General features: G+C 37.0%; 1 protein-coding gene across 2 annotated transcripts; it reads left to right on the plus strand.

Moving 5' to 3' along the window:
* The first annotated feature begins 1,358 nt into the window (after nt 1–1,358).
* LOC587083 (RNA-binding protein 10) lies at nt 1,359–19,338 on the plus strand. Of its 2 annotated transcripts, XM_031000417.1 has the most exons (19): nt 1,359–1,516; nt 3,204–3,385; nt 3,777–3,853; nt 4,137–4,211; nt 4,708–4,777; nt 5,814–5,887; nt 7,720–7,800; nt 9,829–9,889; nt 10,549–10,590; nt 11,046–11,270; nt 11,869–11,924; nt 12,239–12,383; nt 12,855–13,108; nt 13,739–13,867; nt 15,055–15,219; nt 15,739–15,876; nt 16,343–16,432; nt 16,807–17,109; nt 17,546–19,338. In XM_031000417.1, the coding sequence occupies exons 1-19, from the start codon at nt 1,434–1,436 to the stop codon at nt 17,591–17,593; spliced, it is 2,298 nt and encodes a 765-aa protein (XP_030856277.1). In that variant the 5' UTR covers nt 1,359–1,433; the 3' UTR covers nt 17,594–19,338. The 2 variants fall into 2 exon arrangements, with proteins under 2 accessions (XP_030856277.1, XP_030856278.1); XM_031000418.1 differs by lacking the exons at nt 1,359–1,516; nt 5,814–5,887 and having other exon boundaries at nt 3,251–3,385.
* Nucleotides 19,339–22,282: the final 2,944 nt, after the last annotated feature.

Here is a 22,282-nt window from a genome sequence, read left to right on the forward strand (position 1 = left end):
TCTTGGCTTTCTTCTCTGTAAGACCTGACATATATTGTATAGCATTTTATCCTTGAGTGAACGATTAAAGACTTACGAGTTTTGAAATATTACTCTTTGGTGAGTTCTTCAGATTCAAGCTGTCGGAAAAATTAAAATCACCAAGGATGGTCTAAACTCTATAAAGAAAGATCAAGTATTTGGTCAATTAATAAAAGTAAAAACAAATGTATTATTCAGTTTAATAACCAGCAATCAATTAATCAATCACTACATCAATAGCACAGCTGAGTAAAACATGGAAATAAATGGAAATGGATCAAAGTAAATGTCATGATTATACCTGTTTACTTCATTAATAATACAATGATACAGGTTCTTCCGATTGCAAAACAATACGAGCCAGAAAAAAGTACCATTTCCTCAAAAAGTCTGGGTTTTGCATCAATAGCATGAAATAACATTGGTGTAACTGGAAGAAACTTGTAGCTATCCACCATTATGAAAATTTCCTGAAAACATTTCGATGATTGGAAAGGTATATGTTTCATCAGGTTTTCGCTACAGGTCAGGTAATAGTGGGGGCGGCATAGTGTCAAATTTGAGACAAATAAATTGTGCATTTTTGAGATAAAATCACCAAATATGGCACATCATGACATGACAGGTAGATTAAAATGATCTTCGCAAAACTGGAGGTCGAGCCACCCAGAAGTCGGCCCTAGCGGAGGCTTTTAATGATCAAAAATGCGCAATTGAATTGATGTTTTTTTGTTGTTATTGTTGTGACATTCTTAACAGTTTCTCTGTGGTTGATTTCCTGCTCATTGTGCATTCATAAATTGAAGGGGAGTGGAACACTCAAGATTTAAGTTTTATGAACTCAATATATAGGCCCAAGGCTATTAATTGGGCGTGGCCAGTCTAGATACATCCCATGAGGAGATCGAGATGAGATCGAACCATATAGAGTTTTAGTAAGTATGTATCTCTATGGATCGAACACACAAGAAGATGGTGCCTTTCTCGGGTAACAACTTTATTTAGGATTATGTAACCGTCTTCACTAAAGTCGCGATTTATGTGTGAAATATTTCTTGATTGACTCATTCATTCAGCGAAATAAATGTAAACCTTAACTTGCCTAGTCTATTTTCGTGCACGTGATTTATTTGTCATGATCACTTTTTAATGATGGCATACTTTAAAAGTTATTTCCTTATCGTTTCACTTAACCACCATGTACCAAAATCCATTTCAATTCTCAAACTAATTTTACATGACTATTTAGGTAGGGTTTACTTTATAATTGAATGCGTATTGTTATGGGTCATAGAAAATATAGTTTAAAAACCTCTTTATGCAAGGCTATCATTTCCGACCGATCGACGTCACGTCAACCATCTTGCTTTCATAACAAAGCTTTAACAATTTTGTATGTTTTATCAGAAAAGATGGCACTAGATAAAAATTACTACTTGTACAGCACAAGAAGAGATACTTTGGATTCTGAAGATGATTCTGCTTTAATTTCCAGGTATGATTTTGCCTTTGTAAAGAGTATAAAACGATTGGCATTGTTAATGTTATTCGCGTCTCTTTGCATGCAAGTTGAACAGTCAGCGTTGAAACCCCTGTTCCTAGCCATGGCCTTTAGGGGTCCCTGGCCTTCGGCCTTCCGCCACGGCCGCTCGCGCTCGCCTGCTCTTTTATCCGATTCGACCAGCTCCTTAGCCAACTCCTCGGCTAGCGCGCGCTCAACGCCTCTACCGTGACATGCTTGTTCCTTGATCAGGTTGACCTCGCAAGTTACGAAACAAGTTTTACAAATGAAAAAAAGAAGAAACATTTTTTTTAAATAAATTATATTTCGGTACAGATGCAGAACGAACGCTTGGTCAATTTTAGTGGTGGGATATTCTAAAGAGTAAAGTTGCTCCCAGAAAGTTGAAATAATTGCAGACAAAAGATAATTAAAGTAGACGGAAGAACAAGCATTGAGAGTAATTGAGACTCTTGACTTGACTTGTCTTGAGAGAACAATTTAGAAGAACTGAGAACCTGACGGGAATAGGACAAGTGGGAAGAAGAAGGGGGAATATCTAGATCTAGATATCAGGACAAAAAAAAAAGAGGAAGATTCCTGGAAAATTGAAAAAGAGGAAGAAGAAATTGTATAAAAATGTCATGATGGAGGTGAAATTTAAAAGGAAAAGTAGAAATATTTCTAGAGGTCTAGATTCAAATTACTACCAGTAGATCTAGATCTAGACCGAATTTTCCGTCTCTTTCGTTCGTTAGCCTCTTATTGGGGTAGGGTCGGCTCTCTCTTTAGAGACGGAAGCCGTTTATACACATGTCCTTGCTAACGCCACGGCCAGTTCTGGTCGTAGCGTTTTGCCCCCAAAATCCCCCAAAATGTCATTTTACCTCGAGCATGTTATATTGTAAATTAGGCCTAGGCTATAATAAATCAGTTCCACTTACCAACTTGACTGAAATAATCAGTTTAATAGTCCCTTTTTAGGAAATTATGGGTCAAAATCGGAATCCAAGTTGAAAAAGATTTTCAAAATGGATTTCGATTTTGACCCATAATTTCCTAAAAAGGGACTATTAAACTGATTATTTCAGTCAAGTTGGTAAGTGGAACTGATTTATTATAGCCTAGGCCTAATTTACAATATAACATGCTCGAGGTAAAATGACATTTTGGGGGATTTTGGGGGCAAAACGCTGCGACCAGAACTGGCCGTGGCGTTAGCAAGGACATGTGTATAAACGGCTTCCGTCTCTAAAGAGAGAGCCGACCCTACCCCAATAAGAGGCTAACGAACGAAAGAGACGGAAAATTCGGTCTAATCTAGATCTAGATCTAGATCTAAATCATTGTAAATGAAATAAATGAAAACTGGGAGCTGGGAGGAAAACATTGGGTGAAACTAGGCCCTACAAGAAATTAGATCTAGATCTAGATCTAGATCTATATTGTATTGTAGGTCAGAAGAGAAGCAAACAGAAGAACAGTCATAGCCGTACAGGAAGGTAGAATAGAAGGAGGGAAAAAGTTCAAAGAAACTGATCTTCCAAGGTGATAAGACTAAACCCATTATTTTAGCCTAATTTAGGATTTTAGATGGTTTAATTACTTTATATTAGATCTATAGAGTTTATCAAGACTTGCTTACATGTGAATGTTTTTTTTTCCTTACTATCCACATCAGAGCCAGAGATGTAATAAGCAGAGCATCAGGTCAAAATATGCCCGCGATACCAGGGACGCTTGAACATCAGCGACTCCTTACAGCAGCAGGGAATTGGGGAGTGGAGAATGCAGTGTATGCATCAGCAGCGGCAGCTGAAGCTAGTATGGTTCAACGACTAGATGCTGCAATTTACAATGAAGGTACTGTGTACATGATCAGGACTGCCTTAACTTTTCTTTTTTCTCTTCTTTTCTTCAAATTACAACTCACATGATTAAAAAGGCTGATAAGAAAAGTAACTATTTAATTTTTAATTTGGCAACCGTGATAATCTTCTTTCATTGTTCTTCCTTCTCCCCCCTCCACCCCCCCTCCCTCTCAAAAAATGTCCAGTAAAATTTCAGTATAGATGAATTAAAAATGTACATGTAATACAATATGGCAGCACCCAAGCATCATATTTTAATTCCATTCCTGATAGCAATGGTAACAAATGTTCCAACTTTCTTATATCCATTTTATGTATTTCTAATTTTTGAGTTATGACACAATTACTGATTATTTTTCTTATTTTCTATTTTAAATGTGTAGTTCCAGGCGACTATAGTGAAGAGAAGAAAGGTCGAAGAAAGGACAGACGGAGGGACAGAAGGAGAGACCGTGATGAGGTATTGGCAGAATCTTATTCTCTCTTTTGTTTTGAATTGAAGTAAACATCAATATAAACAAATATATTTTGTGATATATTTTAAGGTAAAGAATCTCAATGGAGAAGAGTGACATAGTCAACATTTTGAAAACATCCACATCAGTGGATGTTTGATGAGGCTTTAATGAAACAGAAATTATCATGGTGGGGGTATATTTTTCAGTCTTTGATGATTTCAATATTACAATGTTTTAAATGTGACATTTCTATGGTTTCAAATGCATGTATTTCATTATTTACAGCGAAAACAGCTATCAGACAGGCCATGCAGGACTATCCTTATCAAGCATCTCCCTGCTGAAGTTGATGAAACATATGTAAGTATCTTGAATATGAGCGCCATATTCTTGAAAGTTTCCATGGGATTGGTTTCCAATTCGCTCAACTCCTTTTATATGGATACTCTTATAAATGCTTTTGAAATATACTAGCCAATTGATTCATTTGTTTGTCATTCATAAATTATTTAAGTAAAATATTGTTTATTTAATAATCATTATTTTATATGTTTGACAGTCATCTACCGTTTTTTGCTGAAAAGAATTATTTTTCAGTTGTTTGTAAATTTTATTTTCCCATTTTACATACAGAAGTTCACAGGATTGTTTTATGTTCACCATAAATTCATATCCTCGTCAAAACATGCATGTAAAAAGGTCCCTTGTATTTCAGAGTAAAAGTACATGCATGTTGTCAAATTAATTATGTTTTAGTGACTTTGAATGGAAGATACTACCTAGTACTGGAAGGTATTTATGGGATGAACATTTTGAACTGGTATTTGACCGTTTCTTTTCTTTTTGAATTGTTCAGCTGCGAGGGATACTTCAGCTGTTTGGTGCCCACATCCAGGACGTCAGACTGGTCAAACACAAAGATTCAGGTGAGACACAGAAGCCCCACACCATTTCATAAAAAATGGTTGGCCAGACTTCATGGAGTAATAGGTTTGAAAGCTGGACAGTGCACTGGTCAAGGGCTGTAACATAGGCACGTTCTGATTATGGCAGATGCACTTCATGCAATGCCAAATGAGAGAGGAACAATGTTTTTTTTAAACTTCTGAAACAAAAACACTGATGAAGGAATCGTTGTGTACACATTTTTCATCTTTTGCTCACCGGGGCATTTATGTTTTGTGTATTAACCAGCTTTATCTTCACAGGGTTCAAAGATGAGCACAGGTAAGTTTATGATTAAGGCCTTTGCTAGGTCAATGTTGGATATGAACTTAGATTAAAAGTGTATTCAAATTAGAATAAGGTATATATATATACATATAGTATGACACATTCAGCTTTTGGGTGCCGCCATTATGTTACTCTGTGGTGGTATCTGTATGTGTGCTCCAGATATAGTGTCATTGTCATTTCATCAAAATAGTCAACTAGCAAGGTTGAAAATTAAGAATAGAATATCATTTGTGTTATTGCAAGGTTATTTACTTTGCTAATTTTGACATTCAGAGTTTAATGAACACCACTTCTCTGTATTTAGTAGTATTAATTTGATTGAATAGGTGGAAATTAAAGTTACGTTGGAATATGTGTTTGCATTAATAGCCATTCTTCCTTGCAGTAAATTTTGTACATTCTTTATTCATTGACTTGTGAATACATTCCTTCATCAGTGTTGTTTCAGTATAAAGTCATTATAATGCTGCGAGCTCATCATTTGATGATATTTTTTTTAAGTGAACAAGATGTTCGATTGCAAAATAAAGAAAAAATTAGTAAATGAAAAGACAAGCCAGCTTTGTTGACCAGAAGTGCCTGTCCAGCATACATTACACACACGAAAAGAAAGAGGGAAAGAGTGATGAGAAGTGAGTGAGTGAACTGTGAATGCCTATCGACAAACATTCCTAACACTTGCCCTCTGGGTCCATTTGCTGGCCTCTCCTATATTACCCTTTCTAGGTGCATCAAGAGGCTTCGCTTTTGTGGAGTTCCAATTCCTTCCGGATGCCCAACGATGGATGGAGGAAAACCAGGTTTTGTTGAGATCGTGCCAGTCACGATGTATTCTTCTCCCTGCGCTCCTTTTTGTAGAGCTGCTGCTGCTTTTCAAGGCAGTCGGCAAACAAGGGTTGTCGAGTATTGCTAGAGAAAGGCAGAACAAGGCACCTAGTTTGTGTAGTTAGGGGGATGGGCATAGGAATTAAGGGGTTTGATAGGGATAGCATCATACAAATTCAGTCAAGTAAGGAATGTCTTTAGGAGAAGAAGAAATGCATTACTAATTTTTTTAAATAAATAAATCAGAAAATAGATTACTGCTGAAAAATCAAAGACAATCAAGTACTTCCACTGTGGAAAAATGAGAAAATACTAAATGAAAAAAGGAAGGGAGGGGGGGGGGGGGGGGGGTTGACATGATTAATATGAAAAAAGATTGGCAATACTTTAGCCTCCATGTTTCACACACACAAAAAGAAAATAATATGGATAAGCAAATAGTTAGCTTGACTTCATTTAAACCACATGTGCACAACATGGCTTACAGAGAACTGCCACAGAGCACCTAGTGTATCAAAGCGATAGATGAGGTAGGATTTGAAATTCTGAAATGGAAGGGGAGAAGGGAAAGGGGTAGATCTTAGACTTGAAGAGAGATGCAAAGATGGACACATGATCACACGATGTGGTGTGAACAAAATTTGCAAATTAGAAATCAAAGTTTGTCATGGACAAAGAAAAAAAATGCAAAATGAAAATCCAATTTGAAGAGTGAAAGTGGTGATCGAAAATGCTTTGCTGCTATATTCTTCCTACATGTACCATATCAAGTTCTTTTAAAAGGTTAACAAAAATACTGGATTGTAATATGATAGAAATAAAAACATTGTGTCATCATTTGCCCATGTAATAGTGTCTTAGACAAGAACAAGATGCAGTCATTTGCTTTTTGTTGAAGTTGAGAGGATTTTTTTTTCTTTTGCAAATTGCAAATGATGTTGCCTAGATTGTTTGCTGCCAAGCCAAACCTCTTTGATTTTTCCAGAAATTACATGCATTGGAACTTATCTTGACATGTTTGTTTAAATTTCTTAGACAGGTTGAAATTTGATATTTTTGTGCAAAGAGGTTTGGCTTTATTTTTATATTCATTTTTTTTCCATGTGATATATTTTGAGAACATTGACTTGATTTATTTAGTGTCAGATCAAGTCTGTTTTCCTAGGAGGATTTTTTGAAAGGTTTTTAGATTGACTGGTTTCAACTGAGATATATGTCAGTCTGGAAACTCTGATCATGTTTTTTTTTTTTTTTCCCCTTTTTTTTCTTTCTTTTCTCCTCTGTTAGTTTTTTTTTTTACTGCTTAATTTGTGTTAAAGCAAGCCAGAAATGAGCATGTTGAGTATTTGTTGACCCTTTAATTAACTTCTTGGGGAAGACTAAAATGAAGAAAAAAAAAATTAGAAAGGCTACAAAATTCCCAAAAGCACAGATTTTCATGCTCAAAATTTACTTTATTCCAACCTCTTGCCCCAAATCCCTCATGATTGCCAGATAACGTGAAAGATGTGAAAATTGTTTCTTTGCCAATAGCTTATTGAATTTGTTTATTCATTCATTTATTTAATTACTTCTGCTTATATGCAATAAGCAGTACTAGGACATTATTCAGGGAAAAGTGAAATTTAAACTAATAGAAGGAAATTAACGCTTTTTTAGATTGAAAAAAAAAAATCTGCATGACCAGAGAACGGACTGCATATCTCTTTTGATCCACAGCCAATTCTCAGGCTAGAGGAGAAGAATAAAATTGTACCACATACTTACTTTTGTGTCTCTTTCTTTTCCATGTGTGTTATTCTGCCAGGGTATTTTGGTGATCGGGGACGGGCGTGCTTCACTCACATACAGCAAGAGCAGAGGTGATGAAGACTGGTTCTGCTCACAGGTAAGTCAATCTACGTGGCTCATATCTGGTTAATCTTTGAAAATAGAAAATGAAATGTTTGAATTTTTGCATCAATCTACTAAACAAGCCCCCCCCCCCCCCCCCCCCCCGTACTTCCCGTTCTCGTGCGTTGATCTTATCTTTTTTATTTAATTCTTTGACTTTCTTTGATTCCTGAATCTTATTTTGCAAATATGTATTGACAAAAATACTACATGTGAGCATTTTTTTTATAAAATAGAAGTTTTAACTTTGTATTTGTTACTTTCCTGTTAAAAAAAGTGTCTCCCCCTCCCTCTCCTTGAGTTAACAGTACCTTTACATGTATTGTTCAATAAAACCGCTCGTACAGTTCAATAAGGCCTAAAAAAAAAAATTGATGACTTGGCGTAACCCGCCCGACCCTATTTTTAATTTTTTTTTATCCGATTGCGATTGCGTAAATATCGATATCGCAGTGGGGAAAACCCGGATGTTTGTTGCTTTCGTTCTGGGCTTTGCCGCGCCGTGTTTGGGCCAGCTCGCGCGCCGAGTGCAGCGGGCAGGTACGCCATAGTACCGCTAGGCGATTGTATCCCCAACATGGCGTCCTATGGCGTTCAGTTCACGGGTAAATTTGGTACTCACGTTTTATTCAGCGTTCTTCGGAAGGTGGACATTGAAGCAACAATCGGAGAAATCGTTCAAGATCTGGCCGCTGATAATTTTGTGGTTAAGAACATCAAGGCATCTAAGGAAAACTGGTCCGTTTTCTGATTTGCTGTTGTCTGAAACAGTGTCACTATTACAAGATTTCGGGTATCGATACGTGGTTGCAACACTCACGCCTGTCAGTGTCACGGATACCGAGGAGGATCGCACGAAGCCCAATGCCTATTCAAGATTTAAAACAGCAAAAAGCTGATACATTTTGAATTTACAAATTAAATATACATGTACATGTATAGAAAGAACACAAATACACAGAAAAAGCATATTAAAGTCAAAAATACATAGCAAGAGCACCATTCAAAATAGATAAATTAACAGTGCGAAATACTATCCAGGAGTTTATTGTTTTTAATATGCTAGCATATTGATATAAAGAATATAGTTAAACTATTTGAATAAATAACTATAAAACATAGAAGGCATGAGATTCATCCATTTGTATAAACCTTGCATCATAGAAAAGAAAATGAAACAAAAAATGTCAGATGTGTTGCAGATATACATTTTCATATGCTGTTGGAAAAGAAAAAAATACAACTGTATTTCTAATAAAGGATTCTGAAATACTGGAGACATTTTTCAACTGTTTGTTATTACAGAGCCATTCACAATTGTAAATATTTTCACAAGTTGTAATTGGCTACTCTTTTCAACCCTCATTCTTCAAGATTTTGGATACATGTTAACATGTTAACCTCTAGACAAGTTATAAAAATGTTAGTCAATACATTGTGAAAATACTAATATTTGTGAACAGCCCCTTCTAAACCTACATATTCACCTGTTTATCCTGTTGAAGACAGTGTCTGAGATATCTCAGGCTGGGGTCTGTTGGAAACCTATTAATGCGTTCGTATGTTTGCATTTTATGTGCATGAGGGTGTATGTACATGTACATGTATGTATGCAGGGGGGGGGGGGGGGCAGGTGTATGTATGCATCCCCCAGGTCCCAAGGTGATCAAGATTTCAACAATTTCTTGCTCACTTTGCTCACACAGTGTGTGTGTCCATATATGTGTGTGTGTGTGTGCGTGGAGTTATTTGAACATATTATGGTCTACCCCTCTCATCAGATCATCCCCAAGGTATGAGGACCTATCTACGCCACTGTATGTATGTATGTGTATGAATGGCTAATTTCATGTATGCAAATATAAGCAACAACAACAACAAAACAAAAAAAAAAAAAAAAAAAATCGCCCTACCTACCCTAATTTTCAGTGACCCGTTACGCCAAGTCATCAATTTTTTTTTTAGGCCTAATGCATATCACATTGTCTAATCTTAATGCAACACTAACCTGTTTTTAATGTAGTGTGGTACCCAGAATTTCAAGAGGAGAGGAAACTGCTTCAAGTGTGGAATAGAGAAGAACGGTAAGGAATAGACCATGAAGTAATGTTTCAATTAGATTTATAAGAGTGTATTCCTGAAAGATTGTACTCAAGCAAGGCATCGTACAGGTTGTCTAATATGTCATATAAAATCAAGTATCATCTGTCAATCAAGAATGTCAATTGATAGCCAATCACTCTTACTATTTTATTCATATGACCAGTCGGAACTTCAATCAGGGATATTTGTTGTCAAAAAATGTGAACAAATTATCAGTATGGGATGATGAGATTAGTTTGTGGTCTGGATTACACAGGGTCATGGTCGCAATAAATAAACTGTTGATTGTAGTTTGTCCTTCTATGACGTTATGTGACAAGAGATCTCCTAAATAGCTACTTTACAATGATATGCATGTTTAAAACTTTTTTTTATTCCATCTTAAGGATCTGACTTAACAGGGCCCAATTTCACAAAACTCGTCATCAGTGACAAATGATAGTTTTTGTTATAAGCTAGTGAAATCCTTTCTTCTGATTGGTTAGCAGCAGATTTGTAATTGAAAAAAGGCTTTGTGAAACGGGTCCCAGGAGTAGTATTCATCCTGAATCACTTGATGAGACAAACTCATTTTTGTTGTTGTGTGTACATTCTTTATTTTTTTTAATAATCATGCAATGTGTGCTTGTTTGTATTACAGAGTCAGAGCGATACAGTCAAATCAGTACAAGACCTACAAGAAGTAAGTAGATATGAAGAAACAAAATTATTCACAAAACTATTGAAGGTTGTGTAAATGCTGATTACTGTAGTATGAAAATGCGATGCGAGCTTGCTGTTAAATTGTTCCAAGTGAAACAAATTGGTGATATTATTTAAGGGCTAAATCAGAAAGAGACCAAGAAATTTATGAAAGTTAAATTTCAAGATCTGTCAATATCTTGAGTCTCTAAGTCTTTCATTTGTCATGCTCTCATGTGCCTGTTATTCTTTATTTGTTATAATGTATGGAATATCAATCTATGACTAACTTACTTTTCTATGAGAGCACATGTTATGTGTATGATGTCATGTGCCTGTTGTGCTCCATTTGTCACATGTATGAAATATATCAATCTACAAATAAATTATTTTTGTATCAGAGTAGAGAATAAACTGTATATCATAGTCCCAATTCTAATTCTCACCTCCATACAGTTCTTCTGCTAATGGGTCTGGACTCGCTGACCACGGAGGAGAAGGTCCAGCAAGAGCTCCATGACATCACGGCCGTTGACATGAACGTCCAGCTCATACGTGACCCCACAACCAACACATCAAGAGGCTTGTGTTACGCTGCGCTGTCGGCTGTAGAGTATGCCAGCCACTTACTGGAGATTCTCAACAATATGCATCCACCCTTTGTGATAGATGGAAAACAAAGTAAGTTGTGATTGGTGGTGGAGAAATATTTACAAATGATGAATGGTACTTGATGAATGGTAACTGTTGATAAACATAAGTCATATATGGAAGTAGACCATGTTATAGGTAGAAAGTATCATCGCAAGTTGTTCCTTTATGTTCGTGGAGAGAAAAAGAAGTGCTCTATGACAAGTTCTTCCCCATTACCATTTGAACAGGGGAATTGCTAGGTGAAAACAACTGCATTGTTGTGTACCTGAATTATAATTGCATAACTTTTTATGAGCATGTTCTTTTAAGTGCTCAGTTGAATTCAAAATGTAGTCTAGGTGCTATTTATGTGCTTATACTTTGACAGTAACGACATGCATGAACTGTCTATTACAAAGAGGTTGTTACATGACGAGCCTTTGGATTTATAATCATCTTCTTGACTAAATAACACATGTTTTGCATAGTTTGGCCCAAAAATATATTGGACTTGGGGAAAATTTGATTAGTGCGACTTTGACTTATGGCAGAGTTACCTGTACTAGTTTGAGTCAAGTTCACATGTTTTGAAATGCGTGCTGATTTTCATTGTTCTAAGAGCTATTTTTCTCTCCATATTTTCCAGTTTCCGTGCATTTCTGCAGAGAAGGGACAGACGAAGATTACTCTTCATGGGCCGAGGTAAGAAATACTAATCAAAATTCAGTCAGGAGGCGGTCTCCTGCCTACCCTTATTTTCCAAGTCCCAACTGCAGCACGAATAGCATTTGGCAAGACATTAAAGTACATTCGCCTAGTTTGGAGTAAATTGGAACCTGGTACGAAGAAATTCCTGGAATGCGTGCAGTGTCTTTGCATAGTAATTTATAGGCTCATTGAGCAACCCTTGGGAATAAAAATATTAATGTAGCTGTTGTTTGTTTGTAGCTGTTGTTCTTAGTACTTTTGTTGTTGTTATTTTTGTTATTGTTAATGTGATGTAATCATTTTTGCAGGCTGAAGCTGGACCATCTTATGAGCAGTACTACCAGCAGCAAGCAGACGCAGTGGCGACAGGCACCGTAGCTTATGATCAAAGCTATGCAGCAGCCTATGCAGCAGGATCAGCTGCTCACTCTTCCAAAGAACTATCTGTAGCAGGTAAGTCATGCAGTGAGAATCTATAGGTTTTAGTAAGAAAGAAAAAAAACCACAAAAGGACAGAGATTTGCAGTAAAGTTCAAATTGACAAATTTTGTTCTTCTTTTCTTCTTTTTAATTGCTACTATACTATTCTAATGAAACTCATTTATCTAAAAGAAGATAATAAGTACCGGTACAATAACATCAACAATTTATTATAAAATTTAAAAAAATGAAAACGCAAAGTTTATGTAGGAACATGATTTGGAATTTTGAACAATTTAGTGTTTTCATTCTGTTTTTTAACTCTGTCATTAAACAGCTGTTGATAAGGCAACAAAACAGGCACAATGTGTGCACAGCATGTGCATGAATTATTCTTCATCCATTTCATGCACAGGTTATATTTTATAGGATTTGACAATGTACAAAATACATTATTTGAAACCCTAAATTTAATTTTTTTGTAAATTTGAAATTAATCTGTAGACAAGGTAGCGCTAGCCCAGGAGCAGGTGCAAGCAGCTCGTAAGATGCAGCTAGAGCAGCAGCAGATCACCCAGAAACTACTCAACAAGATCAGAGCGAGTGGCCCAGAGAAGAAACCCAAGAGGGTCAAGGTTGACCTTCCACCTCCAGGAACGGACGGACACACGCTAGACCTGAGCCAGATCGTTCATGAGGTCAAACCACAAAAGAGAAAGAAAGAGCAGCAGCAAGACACAGAGACAAATGCCCAAACAGTAAGTGTCGCTTTTTCATTGCCAACTGTAAGTGCAAGAGTGAACTGCATTCAAACTTGTAGATTACAGTGAAGTGAAGTATATAAAGACCGCTCAAGGGAGACAACAAAAGTGGTCTTTAGTCTTTTATGTACAGGTTCTTTTAGTACAGGGTTCAATGAGAATTTGTTTTCTTCAAGGGAAACAAAGAATTTCTCCTTTATAGACAGGTGGTTTCTGAAGCAAGTTTGACTGTATACTGCTTAAAGAGAACCGGTAAAGGGTCTTAGTGCACAGGTTCATTAGGTATAAGATTTTATGTGAAACAGAGGAAATGAAAAATGTGATTTCTATGGACAAGTTTTCTTTCTATACCATAGATTGCCAAAGGAGCTTTAGCTGTCTCTGTGTGAAGGGAATAGCTACTTTATAAATGTATTATTTGCTGTGGCTGGATATTGGATTACCAGTAATCTGATTTGACATCAAATGTTAGAAATATTCAAGTGTAATTATTGTTATGAAGTGAGTTATGAGAGGATATCACACATTTCACCTACCATTTCGAGTCTACATCCAAGTGGTTAGAAAAACTACATTTCCTGATGAATTTTGTGGGCACTAAACAGGATAAATGTTACTCTTGTTTAGTTACAGCACCAGACATCGAGTAGTTCAGACGGTGGCTATTATCCCGATGTATCTCAATACCAGTATGACGAATCATCAGGCTTCTACTACGATCCTCAGACAGGACTGTACTACGACTCCAACTCACAGGTAAAGTCCAAACTCATTCCTGCGCTCAGTGATATTGTTAGGGCTCCCGAAACAATACACCAGTCTAATGCATCTTTATACAGATTTAAAACGTGGAATATGATTAAAGATGAAGTTGAGTTCTGGTCATGCGATTGCATTGTGAAAGAAACGGTGTGGAACCGACCAGAAAAGGTTGATCATCTAGCATATAAGAATTTGTGTGTATTGCAAGGTTCTGGAATTATCAAAATGATAAGAAATTTGGCCAAGTCTTGGTAAAGTTACAAACACTTGCACAGAAAGATGTATATGGGACTACACGAACACGTGGCGTAAAAAGCCGGCCCCCGATTTTTACGATGTTACATGCATATTTAGAATATGAAGGCATTTGAAGAGCCATGCTTTTCAGGGAACATGTCTTAACTGATGTTCTTCCACACTTGCATAATAAAAATGAGTAATGCTAAAAAATTATTTTTCACCTCTTCCCAGAACTCAACCTTCTCTTTAATTTTTTGCACAATTTTTTAAAGATAATTGAGAAATGCAGAAGCATTGGGAATTATTTTGAATGGCACAATCTTGTTTGATTTCTTGTATTTTTTGTTTGTTTACTGTTGTTGTAATTGATTTGAACTGTGTTGAAAAAAAGTTGCTTGTAAGTAAGCTTTCAAAACATGAAATTTGGTTTGAGATGATTTGCAGACGAGTGTTAATCTCAGGCCGTTATCATGAAAGCAGAGAGTGAAAGGTCATTGTGATTAGGTTAGCTTTTCCCCTTGTAGGCAAAGGTGATGCCAAATATATAATGATGTAATATATAATATTATGTAATATATAATATGTAATATATAATATGTAATGATGTAATGATGTTATATAAAGATATGCAAGCAGTCTTTATTCTCTCTTGCTCTTGCTCTTGCTCTTGCTCTTCCTAATTCATTCCATTTCAGTCTATCATCTTACTCTGCTATCTCCTCTTCATTAGCGTAGGTCTTTACTTTTGTCATCATGTATTCAAAAATGTTTGTAAATCTAATTGATGTGTTTGTTTTGTGCACATTTCATGTATTTTTTTGTTATTTATTGTTATCTCTTGCCAGTGGAGGCCAAATTTCTGTGTTTTTTAATGTGGACAATAAAATTTGAATCTTGAATCTTGAATGTTAACACTTTTCTTGCCTTGTTTTCTCCACCAGTATTACTACAATGCACACACACAGCAGTACATGTACTGGGATGGTACTCAGTACGTCCCAGCCCAGCAAGATGGGCCTACTACTATACCTCAAGTCGGCATGCCTGGGATGGAGGGAGGAAAGGAAGATAAGAATAAGAAAGAGAAGGGAAAGGTGGCTAAGAAGGTATGTCAGATAACAGGTGCTACAGTAGATTGATAGACAAATTCCTTGTGATAAAGGACATTACATCATAACATTATTACATTAGAGCACAATGGCAAGTAATGGAATTACCCTGTTATGATGAGTTCATGTTCTTTATACCAAAGTTCTACTGTGTCTTATGTTTTCATTGTGAATGATAACAGTATAATTGTGTATAAATTTGTATTAAATTCTTATAAAAAGACATAGAGTAAATTTGAAGCAAGATTATGTATACAAATAAATATGTTTTTCTTAATCTCTCTATTTGTAACACTTCCAATCCAATCCAAGAATTTCTAAAGCGCCAATATCTAGTCGCCTAATCAAAGGCACTTCAGATTAATTAATATCCCCAAATGTGTTAATTGTCGTTTCAGGGCCGTAAGGATGTTGTGTTAATGTCTTATTGGCTCCGAATAGACGTAATAAATTGTCATCTAGTGATCCCTTTTAGTGTCATGATAAATATATCAAAATTAATGTGTTTTTTTGCAGGTGGCAAGTGACATGAGAAGATGGGCTGCAACCATAAACGAGACGAAGAATAGCAAATCAAAGAAGAGTGGAAGTGATTACAAGAAAGACAACTCCTCAGCCTCTGCAGATGCTGGCTTTGCTGTCCTCAGTAAAAAGGTGGGTCCATCCTTGTACACATTTCATTGTTAATAAGCAAATAGGTGATCTGGAATGTCCTATCTGAGAGACTAACTATTTTTTGTATGTCAGGAGGAAGTATTAATTGAGATTGTAAGGTAGGAAGTACGCAGAGAATCTACAGCTCTAAGTCTAAATCCTAGGGACCAGCTCTATGCAGCGTTTGGTATTTAAAAAATTAAAAAAAATTGGATTGGTAGTTTGGTAGTTTTATGGATGTATTTTTAGTGAGCAACCAAATAATGAGTACCGTAGCCATAGTTCTTATCTGAGGATCAATATCCTTAAGCTCACTATTAGTCTTGAGCTCTGGTTGGTACCTGTTTCTGAAACCCTCCATTCATTCATAGAACCACACCACCTCCTAAACCAGATATGAGCTGCTTCCTGCCATTTTCTACATATGCTTTGACTTTGTCCTTCGCTGTTTTTAAAAAAATTTTAGGCTGATCCAGTAGAAACCAAACAGTCTGTGATGCTGGCCCTGAAGCGCTCCTCAACAAGTGATGACCAACGGAATAAGGCTGCCAGCATTGTAAGTGCAACACCTAACAAGCATTCAGTAGAGATGATGTTGTAAATGTTCAAAGAGGATGCTTTCTGATTTAGCTACATGATCATCATGGCTAGACCCTATTCTTTTTAGAGCTGCTCTTGTGTATTTCTATTTTGTAGCACATGAAAATTGTTATTTCATTTGTTTGATTCACTGTTGACTTTGAGTCAGTCTCGATAGACAGCTGTGCTTTGAGTGGTAATTATCAAGGTTATTTGTCAGTGGTATTGTCCGAGGTGGGGAAACGTCAAAATATAATCGACCGACACAACCCTGGATTTCTCCCTGCTACTCCTTTCTTATTTTCTCACATGTTGTCCTCCTCCCCCCCCCCCCTTTTCCCCCCTGGATAGACGAACATCCTAGCGCAGTATGGCGGAGACAGTGACAGTGAACCAGAGGAAGAAGCACCCCCTCCCAGTAAGAAGCCTACCCCTTCCTACTCCTCCTCCTCGGCAGATTCTAAGGAGAGTGTTCCGACTAGCCTGACGGACTGGACCAAGCTCATCTGCCTCCTCTGTAAGCGACAGTTCCCGTCGAAGGAGGTCCTGGTGAAGCATCAACAGTTCTCGGACCTGCACAAGCAGAACCTGGAGGCACTCAAGACGAGGACGGGATTACAGCAGCAGCAGTCACCAGGGGGAAGCAAAGGAGGGGTGAGTTACTTCCAGAAGCCTCTCGTGATCCAACACTAGTTTGCAGGCATTAATGCTTCTTATTAGTAATGTATAGTAATAGGGTCTGAACAAAATAAGATGTACAGGGCAGTAGAAGAGGGGAGGGGGGGGGGGACAGGCAAATAGCAAGAAATAACAATTACAACAATCCCATTGATATGTAGCGATGTCCCAATTTGAGATTCTTATCTTTTGAGAAAGTCACTTTACGCACAACCCAGATTTGCTCAATCATGAATTCCCAAAATGTCCATGTTTATTTTCTGAATTGTTCTTCAACTTTCCTTAGACTGTTATTCTGATTTTACTGCTTTTTCTTTATGTACCTAACTATGTAAAAATGGATTTCCCTCCGTTCAAATCACACATGATTGTTGTCACCCATATTTTTTTACATTGTTCTTTTCTTTTACAGGGTAATTATCGGGACAGAGCACAGGAGAGGAGAACAAGATTCACCTGAAATTGATGATCATCCAAGGATTTCATTTGTGTGCAATCATTCCTTGATATATCACCAACATCATTCTCATGGAACACCTAATGGATAGCACATAGGCTTAGCCAAATAACGAAGAAGATTACTTGCGCTTGTTTCATATCTCTGTGTTTTGGCACCAAACGTTTCCATCTTTTGAGAACTGTCAGAGGAGATCGACGTTCACTTCGAAATGATGATCAACCAAGGATGCCATGTTTATGCAATCACGCCTCGATACATCATGGACATCATTCTCATTGAACTCTACATGGACATTGCTCTGTGTCAGTTGAGTAATGGTGCTGTAGAGGACAATGTCTGTACATGTATGTGTTTGTACCTCTATGTTCTGGCACCGTATGCTTCCATCATTTGAGAACTGTCAAAGGAGATCAATGTTCACTTGAAACTGATGACATGGGACTCCTGCAATCGTGCCCTACATCCACCAACATCATTCTCATTGCCCTTCACATGGAAAAATCATCAAGAGATGAGAAGTGCTATACAATGTCGTGTCTGAATTGAGTAGTACAGAAGACAGTATCCTCTGTTCGGGTTGGGGGGGGGGGGGCTTCCACTATTGGACAAGGTTCACCTCAAGTTGATGATATGGAGTTATCCAAGAATGACATCTTGTCAAATCATGCCTTGATATATCAGCATCATACCCTGGAACTACCCAGAGACAATTCCCTAAGAGATGAGAGATAGAATACAATGTCATGTCTGAGTCACCTTCGAAGGGAGTGGTGTCCTCTTCCGACTGGCAACCTACCTTCTTAGAAACTCCTCCTTACGAATGAAGTTTGAATTAAAGAAATTTATTGAATTGAGAATATCATTTTTATGCAATCATACCTTAATACATCAACATCCTTCTCTGTAAGACAACATCTGGGGGGCATTTCAAAAAGCCTTTTTAAAATGACAAATGACCTAAATCATTGACAAATCTGCTGATAACCAATTCGAAGCAAGGATTTCACTAGCTTATAACAAAAACTGTCATTTGTCACTGATGACAAGTTTTGTGAGACTCGCAGAACAGTATCACAAGGTGACGGATAGAATGCAATTTCCTTTTCAGTCTGGTAACCAAGAAGGTGGATTCTTATGTACTTAAACTCGGATGTTCCAACTCCCATATCTTCTGACCGTAGAAATGAAAATATGACTAGGTTTTCCTCCTCATCCAACATTTTGTCTCTCTCGATTCACCCAGAGTTGTTGGCCGATTTTGCTCCGATATCATTTAAAATCTTTCGAGATCAATTGATTAGAGAATAAACCTAAGAAAATGCAAATTGATTTGCATAAGAAATCATCATTTGATGTATACTGCCCATGCTTGAAGCTGATTTTTGTATTTATGTTGCATGCAAAGTATGTACATAGATGGTAGTATCTTACCAGTGTCTCAGGCATGTGCGCATCAGATCAAAATGGCGGACCCTTTAAGTGCATGCCATGGTTGATATTACCTGTATGAACTAGCATTAGCCTGGAGTACTTATGTTAGCTGAATATATTATGTTGTGGATGCGGGTACATCAATATTATTTATTTCAAAGTGTTATCATTGTGCACAAACAAGACACATGAAATCATGATGTTAAATAACCGCAAGTTACATTTTAATTGAATTCAATGTCCTGCCCTGCACACATGACCCCTTGGATTTTGGAGTCACTGACTTAAGATTAATTTTGACGTACTACAAGTCATATTTATGCCTCCGCCACCGAAGGTGGTGCCGGAGGCATCATGTTTTCGGGTTGTCCGTCCGTACGTCCGTACGTCCGTCCGTCCGTCCCGTTTGACCGTTATCACAATATCTCAAGAACCATTTAAGATTTAAACTTAAGACTCGGGAATAGTATTTATCACCATAGGAAGACGATCTGATTAGATTTTGGAGTACGTAGGTCAAAGGTCACAGGTCACAGAGGTCAACTTATGAAATTCCTTGTATTGAGTTTGTTAGCGCGATATCTCAAGAACCATTTGAGATTTAAACTTAAAACTTAAGGATAGTATGTATCACCATAGGAAGACGATCTGATTAGATTTTGGAGCACGTATGTCAAAGGTCAAGGGTCACAGAGGTCAACTTATGAAATTCCATACATTGAGATTGTTATCATGATATCTCAAGAACCACTGGAGATTTAAACTTCAAACTTAGTGATAGTGTGTATCACTATAGGAAAACAATCTGATTACATTTTGGAGCACGTAGGTCAAAGGTCAAAGGTCACAGGGCTCATTATGTATGCAAAAACAGCTTGTGATCGCGTTATCTGAACAACCGATTAATGGATTCCTGCCAAACTTTGGTCATGTATGTATCTTGCAGAGCTGATGAACTGATTAGATTTTGGGGTCACGAGGTCAAAGGTCAAAGGTCACAGGGCTCATTATGTATGCAAAAACAGCTTGTGATCGCGTTATCTGAAGAACCGATTGATGGATTCCTGCCAAACTTTGGTCATGTATGTATCTTGCAAAGCCAATGAACTGATTAGATTTTGGGGTCACGAGGTCAAAGGTCACAGCGCACATTATGTATGCAAAAACAGCTCGTGATCGCGTTATCTGAACAACCGATTGATGGATTCCTGCCAAACTTTGGTCATGTATGTTACTTGCAGAGCTGATGAACTGATTAGATTTTGGGGTCATGAGGTAAAGGTCAAGGTCATGCGGCTCATTATGTATGCAAAAATAGCTTGTGATCGTATTATCATTAGAACAGATTGATGGATTCCTGCCAAACTTAGATCATTTATGTATCTTGCAGAGCCAATGAATGGTTCATAAGATCAAAGGTCATGGGCTCATTATGTATGCAAAAATAGCTTGTGGACGCATTCTCATTAGAACTGACAGATGGATTACTATTTAACTCAGGAAATCTTGCAGAGCCAATGAACTGAGTAGATTTTAGGGTCATGAGGTCAAAGATCAAAGGGTCATATATGTTTATGAGAAATTGCTTGTAATCACGATATTCTGAGAACATGTTAATGGATTACAATTGAACTTGAATTTGAAAAATTTCTTCCGTTTCGGTTTGTAAAATTGCTCTATGACGGAGGCATCATTTTCGACTGCGCGCAGTCGAATTCCATCTAGTTTTACCATGGATCTTATAAAAGAAATGAAAGTACATAATTCATTGAAGACATCATCATCATTGGTTCTTGATTAATTTTTTCCAATTATTTTACAACTTGCAGCTTGCACAAGAAAGAAAACGAGATGTTAATACCCAAGAAATAAAGATTAGACAACAGCCTGGAAGAAGCCGTGTATGCTTTTTATGAACCATTTTTTTTAATGGATATGTTTTAAAATATGTCTCTACAAAATTCAAGTTCTAAGTTTCATCAAACTTCACAAGGCAGGTCCATTAGTGTAATTGTGAATTTTTCATCTCCATTTTATTTGCTGAATATCTTTTTTCACCCACTATTGCCCGATGTTATAAATTTTCTGTTCTGTCTTGATTTTAGCAAACCGTTTACAGTTCCAGTGTACACCATACCCAAAGAATTTATCCCAATGCAAATTATTTGATAGTGAAGTATTCTATTTAGAACTTGGGCGCGTGTTTGTGATTATGATGTTCAATTTCTATGTCTGCAATATAGAATTTGCCTGCAGGCTCTTTTTGTACATACTAAATATTAAACTGTTGAAAGGTGCGAGTATTGCCACATTAATGCAATCTCATGTTTGTATTAAATCATTCCTGTTGAATTTGCAATTACGAACCGAGGATTGTGATTTCTTTCTTTGTTCTCGTCTTATTGGAGTCGTCCTTTATATTCACGAAATTCAGTGTGTGTGTGTAATTGGGTTTTTACAGACGTGTATCAGATATGATCATTTACATCTGGGGACCGACCTTTAACGTCGCCATCCGAAAGACGCTAATATTGCCCCGTCTTATACGCAGATGCGAGTGATTGAAACTGATCACAACTTGATATCAATCAAAACTCTGTACTAAAGAGTTGGTATTTTGTGGAAGTTCCTGGTATGCGATTGATTAGAGGACTTGTGATCAGTCTGGATTAATCTCAACTCTTTTGTAAGATAGTCCACAGGTGTGTTTTTGATGAATGCATGTGCATAGATTCTATATGCATGAGTACAGACGAAAATGTGAATGAATGGATATGCAAAATTGGGAGATTCATTTATATAAAATTTATATATTTATTATAATTTATCAATCATATAATCATAACTCATTCATCACAAACCAGTATCATTTGAATACACATGTACAATGTACTTGTATTATATCATTATGGAAATTAATACTTGGCCATTATCCATATTCTACATGATTATACAGACCAAAAAACCAGAAAACAGACCAATGCTTGGTGAGAAAGAATAAGTTGACAAACCTGTGGCGCTATTCTACTTTAACTCTTTGCCAGCTTTGCATGACCAATAGAACAAGCTTGGTTTGCAACAGACAAGTTTTTGTCACACATAGATTATACATGTATAATAGACCCCCAAAAATGTGGCACTCAAGGATTTTGATCGGACGGAGTCTAATTTCATAAAGGTGCCCACGAACTGATTTCATGATGGAACTGAGTTGCAGCAGCCATTTTCTTCAAATCAGTTCATAATTTTAACTACCAG

The sequence above is a fragment of the Strongylocentrotus purpuratus genome, unplaced genomic scaffold (assembly GCF_000002235.5).
Source record: "Strongylocentrotus purpuratus isolate Spur 01 unplaced genomic scaffold, Spur_5.0 spur5_scaffold_6, whole genome shotgun sequence".
NCBI classification, from domain to species: Eukaryota; Metazoa; Echinodermata; class Echinoidea; order Camarodonta; family Strongylocentrotidae; genus Strongylocentrotus; species Strongylocentrotus purpuratus.

Bases quoted from the DNA above. Each gene is read 5' to 3' on its own strand.
- LOC587083 (XM_031000417.1), top strand. From the start codon at position 1,434: ATGGCACTAGATAAAAATTACTACTTGTACAGCACAAGAAGAGATACT. The intron at 4,212-4,707 runs GTAAGTATCTTG...TGAATTGTTCAG, and splicing joins CTGAAGTTGATGAAACATAT to CTGCGAGGGATACTTCAGCT. The intron at 13,868-15,054 runs GTAAAGTCCAAA...TTTCTCCACCAG, and splicing joins ACTACGACTCCAACTCACAG to TATTACTACAATGCACACAC.